The sequence below is a fragment of the Marmota marmota genome, unplaced genomic scaffold (genome assembly GCF_001458135.2).
Source record: "Marmota marmota marmota unplaced genomic scaffold, marMar, whole genome shotgun sequence".
NCBI classification, from domain to species: Eukaryota; Metazoa; Chordata; class Mammalia; order Rodentia; family Sciuridae; genus Marmota; species Marmota marmota.
In genome coordinates this window covers 67617072-67627864 of record NW_025999900.1, presented here as the reverse complement: position 1 = coordinate 67627864, position 10793 = coordinate 67617072, and the positions used below count along the sequence as shown (strand labels likewise).

General features: G+C 48.4%; 1 protein-coding gene across 5 annotated transcripts in view; it reads right to left on the bottom strand.

Moving 5' to 3' along the window:
• The window catches only part of Tdrd9 (tudor domain containing 9), a 78139-nt gene that overhangs the window by 8537 nt on the left and 58809 nt on the right, over positions 1–10793 (bottom strand). For 4 of the 5 annotated variants that reach the window (XM_048799434.1, XM_048799436.1, XM_048799435.1 and 1 more), the window contains 2 exons: positions 10502–10598; positions 2976–3114 (listed from right to left, as the gene is read on the bottom strand). In XM_048799434.1, the coding sequence (XP_048655391.1) occupies positions 2976–3114; positions 10502–10598 (236 nt within the window). Of the gene's footprint in view, positions 1–2975; positions 3115–10501; positions 10599–10793 lie in introns of those variants that run through there. The other variant, XR_007346040.1, reaches the window with a different exon arrangement.

Below are 10793 nucleotides of genomic sequence, written 5' to 3'. Positions count from 1 at the left end.
GAGGGGGGAGGGTGGAGGATGGGAAAGGCAGCGGAGCACAACAGACACTAGTATGGCAATATGTAAATCAATGGATGTGTAACTGATGTGATTCTGCAATCTGTGTATGGGGTGAAGGTGGGAGTTCATAACCCACTTGAATCAAAGTGTGGAATATGATATGTCAAGAAATTTGTAATGTTTTGAACAACCAACAATAAAAAATTAAAAAAATAAAAATAAAAATAAAATAAAATAAAAAAAAGACATGGGTGCTGGGCATGTGTGTTGCTCCTGGGTGTCACTGCTTCCCGCCCTTCCCAGAGCTGGACATAGTCTGTGTGGACAGAAACCTGTGTCCACAGATTGGAACTGCTTCTTCTTCTATCTATCCCTAGGCACTAGCTAACCGTGAGTTCACGCTGCAATCAACTCCATTCCAACACCACAGGGGCACTCTGGCCTTTCTTTCATGCTTATTTGTAACTCTTCTCCCACCAAAGGAGAACCTGGCTCCCGCATCCACTCCCTCACTGTTCAACACCAGGAGCATGTGAAACAGGGTCAGAACTGTTGCCAACTACAGGTCCATGTTCACATGCAGCTCTTCTCTGTAGTCTTACTGTGCCAGCCAAAACCAGTTTAAGCTCTTTTCCTCCTCACACCTTTGGGTAAACATGTACCACACCAGAACACAGATTTGGGGGGCCCTGACACCCTACTGGGGTGTCTGTGTGGGTGGTGTGCATCAGCACCCACTCTTTGGGCACAGAAAGTCTGTGGGCCTTGGCAAATGCAGTTGTGTCTGGCACCTCCGCCCACAAAGAAGAGCTAGCTCATCTCTCCCAAGCCTGCGGGTGCTCTCTGCCATCATCCACTTCCTCGCCTCTAGCAACCACCCATCTGCTTTCTGTCCGGAGTGTCATATGAATAGCAGCACACACACACAGCCCAGGGTCCTGGCTTCTTTCATGCAGAAAATGCACTTATGATGCACCCATTCTATTGCATGTATCACCCCCTCCTATTCCCCGCTGAATAGTGTCCACTGTATGGCTGCACCAGGTGGCCCACTCATTCCCTGGCTAAAGGACATCTCCATTCTTCCAGTTTTATAATCATGAATAAGTTATAGCTGATACTCACACAGGGGCTCCCTGAGGGTGCTAAGCCTTTAAATCTCTTAGACAAACACCTGTGTAGTGGGATTTCTGAGTCATATGGCCGATGCATTCTGCAGCCACCCAGTGAACTGAGGATCCTCAAGCAGCTCCACACTGGCCCCACCACGGCCATGCTCCTGGGTGTGGTGGTGCCTTGTGAACCTCAGTTTGCGCTTTCCTGTGCTGAGCACATTTGTGTTCATTCTTCATTGTCACCCGTATGTTCATCTAGTGGCTTATTTTTTGCTATTGAGCTTTAAGAGTTCCCTGTGTATTGTGAATATAGTTCTATATCAGATCTATAATCCACATATATTTTATTCCAATATGCAGCTTTTCTTTCCATCCTCTTAATAGGATTTTTTTTCATCTTTTTAAAAAATTTTTATTAGTTATTGATGGACCTTTATTCATTTATTTGTTTATATGAGAATCAAACCCAGTGCCTCACACATGCTAGGCAAGCACGCTACCACAGAGCTACAACCCCAGCCCCAACAAATTTTTTTTTAAATACTAGGGATTGAACCTAAAGGAGCTCTATTACTGAACTACAACCCAAACCCTTTCTATTTTTGAGACAAGGTCTTGCCAAGTTGCCCAGGCTGGCCTCAAACTTGCAATCCTCCTGCCTCAGCCTCCCGAGTCACTGGGATTACAGGTATGCATTTTTAATTTTTTTTAATGTTTATTTTTTAGTTCTCCGCGGACACAACATCTTTGTTTGTATGTGGTGCTGAGGATTGAACCCGGGCCACACGCATGCTAGGCGAGCGCACTACCGCTTGAGCCACATCTCCAGCCCCCAATTTTAATTTTTGTAAAGTCCAACTTATCAAGTTATCTTTCACAGATTGTACTTTTGGTGTTACATCTACAAATTCATGCCAAACCCAAATTCGTACAGATTATACAGATTTCTCCTACTTTTGCTTACAGAATTTTATATTTACAATTAGGTTGGTGATATAAGGAATATTTTCAATCCCTTAAGCCTTTTCATGTGAAATGGTAGTTAATACTTAACAGCTAAACTAACAAGTCAAAACGCCTGGGGCAACCAGGCCCTGTCCTCGGCCTGCTGTCCAGCAACTCCTTGTTCCCTCTCCCCTGCTGCAGTGTCAGCCTTGCCTACTTCATGGAGCTTCTGGAGGGAGAAGAGTCTGAGTGCTCTGGAGCAGCGCCCTTCAGACTATCTGTGGTGAAGAGTGGGTTTTTCCCACTTTAAAAAATGCAAAACAACAACAATAACAAAGAATCACTAGAATAATGAAGGATAAAAACAAAAATATACAGAATACAAGCACACATTTTTCACTGTTAGATTCAAAAGACAAACTGGTTTGTTCACGAGTTTCATAAAAGTCCTGAGAAGTCTAGCCTGAGCCTGCACCTGCCCGACCCCAGTGGTGCTGGTGCAGCGCTGGACCGCTGTTGAGTGTGGTCCCCATGTACCATCCCTGGGCCCAGCAGGGTCAGCCAGGACAGGCAGGGGAGTGGCGGGGATCTCTGCTTCCTCATTTCACTCTGCGAACCAGTGAAAAGGTGACGGGAGAAAGACCCATGGCTCCTACTGCCCTGGCGTTTCATCTGACTGCCCAGAAAAGCTTCCCGTGCCAGCAGATTCCAAATGAGAGTACCAGTGATCAGGAAGTGACGTCCCTCAGCAGACACCAGCAGGCCAGTCGAGGAGTGCTCCTTCTGCACCCTCCAGCAGTGCGGAGGGCCCAGGAGCAACAGGCACCTCAGAGACCAGGAATATGTGTCTGTGGGCATAGCACCACGGCACACACCACAGAAACACTGACGCTGTACAGAACACGCCCTGCTCACCTCCACGACGTCCTCCACGTTGAACTGCACATCAAAGGCCAGCTCGATGTCGTGCTCCGGCAGCACAGGGGCCTCTGTGGTGGGGTTCCAGCCCAGGCCACAGAGCACGCCTGTGTAGCACTTCCCCTCCCCATCAACTCTGCAAGAAACATTGAGGAGGAGTCGATTGACTTTTTTGTATTAGAGAATCGACGGAGAAAATCAAGCCAAATTCTGCCAGCATTTGTTTAGCAACTCGTCTCATTTGTGCACTTATTCCAATTGTCACATTAGAAATACAGACTAAACATTGTCATAAGATAAAATAAATATTTATGTTAATCACATTAACCTTCTAATTCTCACTACCATCGACAGGATAGCAAATAGCTCATTCATGTGTCATTCCGAACTCTTTCAGTGGGTTATATTCTTACCAAGGAGATTCCAGAGAAAGGATCATTCACATCTGTGACCATGACGCAAGGCCAGCGCTGTAAAAGCCTGAGAGTCTGTCCTGCCTTCCCACCCTACACAACGAACACACGACAGAGGCAGAGGGCTCTGCACCTCAGCTCTGTCCCAAACTCCCCAACCCCACCCACCCACAGCGCATCCCAAATCCACCACTCCCATCTCTCATCTTCCCCCCAAATCCACCCAGCTCCCCACTCCTGGTCCACAGCCACTCTGTACCTAGCCACATGCCAGAACTTTCAGACCAAGCTCCCCAACTCTACCCTGCCCTTGCCAATCTTTTTCCATGTAGCAAACAGTGGAAGCTTTTCAAACAAATCCAGCAATGTGACTTCCTTGTTTAAGGGCTTCTGTAGTGTCCAGCCACACCACTGGGCACACAAGCCACAGTACAGTCCAGTCTCTGCTCCGTCCTTCCATGGCACCTCCGGCTGCCTCCTCTCTATCCTCCCTGCAGGCCTCTCTCCACCCAGGAACATGGCCTCCAGCTGCTTCTCCAGCACCAGCCCAGGCACTAGTTTAAATGCCAGTGCCTCCACCCACAAAAGGCCTAACAAGTAATTACACGACACACACACGCACGTATACATGTTAGCACTGAAGCCTTTAAAAATGCTTTGCTAATTTTCTTAACGCTTCATTCAAGACTTTTACCATTATCAGAATGGATTAGTCTTTTTCCAGCTTCACATGGTATAATTGACAAAAATTTCATGTATTTAATTGGGGTGCACAAGATCCCTTGATGTACGTGTGCTTTGTGAAGTGAACCACAATCAAGTCTGTAAACACCCCCGCCACACACACCTTTTCACCTTTCCTGTGTGTGGTGAAAACTCACAGGATCGGCTCACAGCAAACCTCAAATAAACAACACAGTATTATTAACCACTGCCATGGTGCTGTTGTGCAATAGGTCCCTAGCACTGACTCGACTTGTAACTGCAAGTTCACAGACCAATCAAATTTAATTTTCTAAGCTGGAGCCTGTTTCCCAGGTTGGCCTTGAACTCCTGGACTTAAAGTGATCCTCCTGCTTCAGCCTTCACAGTAGCAGGGACAACAGCTGCATACCACTGCACCCAGCCTGAGTTTTGTTTTACTGTGTGTTTTGTGGTTTTTTTGTTTGTTTGTTTGGGGGTGGTCTTTTTGTATTGGAGGTTGAACCCAGGGGTGCTCTACTCTGAACTATATCCCAGCTTTTTTAAATTTTGAGATAGTCTTAATAAATTGCCCAGGCTAGCCTCAAATTGTAATTCTCCTACCTCAGCCTCCCAAGTAGTAGGACTATAGGCATGTGCCACCATACCTAGTTCCCTCTCCCCTTTTTCTATTGAGTAAAAGTGAAAAAAAAAAAATCCTGCTTTTAAATAGACTCAAAGAACAGAGACATGGAATTCAGACTTACAAATTAGTTGCTGAGTATCTACTTTACAAAACAGTCACAAAATGTTTCTTTTTTATTTACTAAACTCCCAGGACTACACTATTAAGATAATTCACACTGCTGTGAGTTCAATTCCTTTAAGACCCTTCTAGAAGACAAGTGAAGGACATGAGAAGCTATCTCATCACTTCTAGTGGCACAGCACGGCTCCTCGCCCTTGCTCTCTGGCCACGAAACAAGCCGGCTGCTTCAGCAAGGACCGTTTGAGGATGTGCCTTGGACGGATCTGCACAAGGATGTGGTCCACTGCCCATCAGCTCTAAGTCCTAAGTGGATAAGGCAACCTAAGCAGAGTGTTATGGTTTGAACCCAGGTGTCCCCAAAGGCCACATGCTAAAGTGCCTGTGGCACTGCTGGGAGGGGGGAACCTTAGGACGCAGGGACTTGTGGGAGCAACTAGGTCACTGGGGACATGCCCTTGATAGGCATGGTAGAACCCTAGGCCCTTTCTCTCTTTCTCTCTCTCAGCACCCTGGTCCCATGAGGTGAGCAGCTGTGCTCCACCACATGCTCTCACTGGGCCCAGCAGCCAGGACGGAGACCTCTGAGACTGAGTCGGAATGCATACTTCCCCTTTATAAGCTGATTGGCCTCAAGTGTTTTGTCACAGTGGTGGAAAGCTGAACGACACACAGTGGGTCCAATTCTCTCTTAAGGACCCTGTGCGCTGTGAACTGAAGAAACAGCCACTGAGATCATGGAAACATGTTTAATTCATCTATAATACCTGCTTTCTACTAAAGCTAAAACCGCAAAATCACGACAGAAACAAGAGAAGCAGGTGCCATGCAGAGCTCAGCAAGGGCAGCCGCAGAGTCCGAGCAGCCAGCTCCTGTGAAGGAGGAGGAGTGGTAGGCACGAGCTGACTGCTGCGTGTTTGGAGAGTGACTTCTCAGACACTCAGGTTGAAGACAAAGCAAGAGAGGAGGAACACCCACTGCAAACTAACAGGATTCCCTGCTGGGCTCAAATAAGGACATACCCTTCCTCCAAAGTTAAATGCAGTTCAATCTGAAACAGCCATGTGAAAAAGCCCCATTAACTATTCAGAAACAGGCGTGGATTAACCTGCCAAAGCTTCAGCCAGCAGTCTCTGCGAGAAGTGGTAAAGCACCTCCTGACTCTTCTCTCTCCCCTTGAGGCCGCAACACTTGGGCTAGCACATGCACAGGAGCAGGGAACAGCTCTCTCAACCCCCACAACAGCCCTGGAGAGTAAAGGAGCTCTTTTCCACAGCTGGGAAGGCCTCCAAAGCCAGAGGTGGCCCCACCAGTCTCTCACCCAGCAGGACTGACCTGCTCCCATAGTCCCCAGCCACACCTGAGGGCATCCCTCCCCCACCTCCATTTGCAACAAGGCACCTTTGCATTATTCTTGAATTTTGTCCAAGATTTTTTAAGACACGGGTTCAGGTCAAGGCTTTTTAAACTACAAAGCAGCACATGAATGCACTGTAAAAACTTCAAGCAAACGGGAAGGCAATGCACAGCTGGTCCCTTCCAAGGAGCAACAGCACCCACTCCCACCCATACTCTGTCCTTATGGCAATGGTGGGGTCTATCCAGGACCACTGGGGTCAAGGACACTGCACCTTGCTGCTAAGCGGGTGATGGCCATGGCCAACTCGCTGTGTGACGCAGCTTCCACCTGGCTCTCGGAACACTGACCCTTGGCACCAGCCATCATGCTGGGACATCCAAGCTAGCCATGGAGAACTCCCTGGGGGAGTCCTTGGCAGAGACAGAGGCGCCATCAAGGCATGGGGCAGGGCCAGACCCCTCCCACCCCTACTGAAAGCCTCCCTACCCAGCCTCCTGCCCTCAGGGCAGAGGCAGCTGTCCATTAGGACTTGTCTCAATGCCTCATTCATAGAGCAAGTTATGGTTGCTATACCCCCCTCACTTGGGATAACTTGTGTCCAGCCATAGTTGTTGGAACATCTGGTCAAGCAGTGGAAGTCAAGTTACTCATTTAATGTGTAACTGCTTTAAGGTCAGAATTTTCTGTTATTGCCATTTTGAAAAATCTCTTTGCGCTGCAGAACGCATTGCTCTAAGCCTGCACCCACCTAGCACAGCGTCCCCACAGTGCAGACAGAGGGCGCTCACGTAGCTATACAGTCACACCATTTATTCAGGTGTGCCCTTCCCAGAACACTTTCTCACCCAGGAGGACACCACCATTAAGTACAAAGTAGTGACACCACTGAGCTGAAGCTGACACTACAGGCAGCTCCTGCTTTAGGGAACACACTGTAGGAAAAGGGGGCTGAGAGAGGAGTAAAGCCCAGGTGGTAGGATGGGGTGGGCAGGGCCAGCTCCCAGGGCAGCTCCCCCAGAGGACCCATGGCAGGGAGCTTGGAGGGGGGCAGCCAGGCAGGCCAGGGTGAGAAAGGCCTAGGGCCTCTACTTGGATTTCTTGGCTTGCCAATGGGGCAGGGAGGGGGTGGAATGTATGCCCCCTCCTCCTCAAATAGAAATAGGTGTACTGGGTAACAACCCAAGCCTGGATGCAAACTAACTAGGAACACTGTCCTGAGAGTAAGTGCTTGGAAAAGGGAGAGTCTCCTCCGGTTTCTAGTCAGGGGAACTGATCTAACTACTTTCCTTTGACGTGTGAAGGCTCCTGTGGAGGCTCTGGCCCAAGGCTAGAGATGTACCCAAGGCCTTGTAAAAGGAGCCAGTTCTTCCCCTTACTCTGCTGCTATAAACATGCTTCTCACTTGAAACCCCGTTATCATTTAGACTAGAAAAATTTATGACACTAGATAACCTATAAACATTCAGAAAACTGGTGAGGGGAGCTCACAATCTGGAGTCTGATCTCCTCTGGGCCCACCAGCGTAAAATCAGGTTTGAGTTCTCCCACTCTTCAAGTGCTACCTGCCACTTCTTGCCTGATTTTCACAACAAAGCCAAGAGCTTAATTCTTCATTTATCTTATCCTCCTCCCACTCTTGTACAGGGAGCAGTTCAAGGTGGCAAGATATCAAATCTTGGAGTTGGAATCAGCTATGATAGTTCAGGATGGATGTGGAGGCAGAACAGAATAAACAAGAGACATGAGTCTTGTGCTGTTTCCACAAATGGTCCTGGAGCAGTCTATAGAGTAGCAGCCAGATGCCAATCTGAACAGGGGAGAAGACCCCCCTGCAGATGGAAGAAAGGGATGCAGGTGGCACACAGCATTCTCTAGGAGCTGGGCTCCAGGAGTGCCATCCCCAGGGAGTGCTGCAATACAACTCATGAAAGGTCCCGCAAGGCCAGAGATCCCATCCTGCTGCCTGGAAGACACGCTGGGGTGACAGAAAAGGAAACCACTCTTCTCAAATCTAAGGCCTCCCTCACCTTTCAAAAGTCTCTCAAAAATAGTTGCTATGGACTGAACAAATGGGCACCTCTTCCCTTCCTGATGGCCAATTAGCTGAGCCTTTGGGTTCAAGACTACAGATGGTCCCTGATGTAGGAGGTTCCACTTGGGATTCCTCAGCTTTCACTGATGCACAAGAAGTATGCATTCAGTAGGAATCTACTGTGATTTTCACCTCTCCTCACACCAGCATGGTGCTACAAAGCCACAGCTGTCAGCCCCACCAACATGAAGGTAATTACTGACACCGCTAGCACCCTGTGGCTGAGATAGGATGTGAGGCAGGCTTGGGGTACTTGATGCACTTTCCACTTACAATGGGTTCCTCGGGATATAACTGCAGTCACATACCCTGTTCCACTTCTGGCTCATTTCACTTAAATTTAACAAAATGACTATACCTCATGATAGTTTACACTTTCTTAAGGTCTGCAATAAAACCACTTGGCTCTGGAGACTAGAAAGTAATACACTGCTATTTAAATCCACAAAAAGCTTTCATTTAAAAGAAAAGAGCTAAAGCAGAAGCATGGTCTAGCTAAAGGGATCTCCAGGCATCACCCCCACACAGGGTGCGTCCCTCAGGTGCCTGCATGGCACTGTCTTACTAACAATTACACTCTGGCCTAGGGCCTCACCTGTCTCCTCTACAAAACTCTGAAGATGCCTGATTTCAGAGTCATTACTGCAAATAAGGGCAAGCCATACTCCAACTGAAGGGACCAAGTCCTGTTTGGACAAGTCAGAGCACACAGGCAAATCCAACAGGGTAACGTCTGTCTGGTCACTAGACACCCAATCTGTGGTGTATGACGCAATTACCAAAATGGATGTTACAAAGATATAAAATAGGAGAATGCTTCCATATGTGTGAAAAAGTTATGATGAAAATCTAAAATCAAAATACAGTGTTTATAGAATTTGACATCATATGTAAATAGTTAAACATATAAATAAATTTTAAAATGATGGTGTTAATTTTCTCCCATTCAGCTTTTTTCTACATAGCATATATTTTAATGCAGAAAATAAGAAGATACACAATTATTTTTACAACTGAAAATAAAATACTATTCTAAGGCTACGATGTTAAGATTCTGAGCAGGTGTCATCACAGAGGGAACCAAGTAAAAGGCAGGGACCTTGTGGCTCCCTTCACCCAACTCAGCCAGCTCAGTCTATCAACTGAGCCCTGTGGTCAGCAGAATAGAAGGGACAGAAGGGGAAATACCCACCCATGTCCCCAGAGTGCCCTGAGGCCCCTGCTTCAGTGCCTGTCAGGGCCGATTCCTCTGGCCCACCAGAATATGGGTCCTGGTGCCCAATCTCCTTCTTCCCCAGCCCCTAGCCCCACCCACACCTGTTAGTACTTCACCATCAGTGAAGGCTCTGCAGCTCCTTGTGTTCAAGCTCTCTGCATTAAAGTCTGAGAGAGAAATCCTGGTTTGATCTTGGCACAGAAGGAGCTACAGTTTGCCAGACGGTCCATCTCCTGGCCTTGACTTACTCATGGAAAAGTGGCTAATGAGGTTCCCCTGATGCTAGCCACCAGAATCCACAGCCTGGACAGCAGGATGTGGCCAACATGCTGCTATGGGAGGACTCTAGCCCCCCGAGTGCCTGTGATATGGTGTGCAACTTCCCAAGCCCTCTGGGCTTCCCTCTGAAGTAAGTCCAGCACATGTACAGGTATCCCCCACTTTCAGAGCTCCTCCACTCTCATGCCCTGTCAGCACCCAAGCTGAAAGCATCCCACGTCAAAGGCCTGAGCAACCTGAACTACAGAGCTCAGCTCAGCAACAGCAGGACAGCGGGGCTCTTTGGAGCTGCCTAGCATTGCCAGAGGATCAGGCTGCATGTCACTAGCTCAGGGAAACACCAAAGTTCAAGATGTGCAGTGTGAATGAGCACCCCTCACACCACTATGAAGTCAAAAGCCAGAAGCCAAAGCCAGGGGAGGTGGCACAGACAGTAGTCCCAGCTAGTCAGGAAGGCTGAGGTGGGAGGACTGTGAGCTGGAGACCGCCTGCACCTTATCTCAAAGGGGTGGGGGGGAGATAAGAAGTGGGGTTCACATCAGTGACAATCAGGTTGAGCACACTGAAGAATAAAGAAGGCTGAGCACAGTGGGGCCACCTCCCACCTCTTTGGTGGATGCTTTCTTTCAAAGGAGCAAGGAGAGCCCCCACTTTCCCCTGCAGATTCCCACTCTGCAGAAACCCGTATAGGGACACAACAGAGGCCCACACCCTACCTTAACTCCATCACAGGCGCGAACAGCATGCTGAGGAGTGCTGGGAGGCCAGGGATGGGAGGCATCAGAGAGGTCTCTCTCAGCAGCATGGTAGATCCTGTTGCACATTGGGATGAAAGTCAGCGTCAGGCCCACCATCTGCTACTCAGGGTACTGTTCCTACCTTGCTGGTCCTACTGTTCACAGCGCCTCTCTTCTACAAAGAGGTCCCCACAGAGCCCCCTAGGGAAGCACTGCCTATTTCCAGTCCCCAAAGACACCTCATGAGGACATGTAGGTGTTCAACTCATTC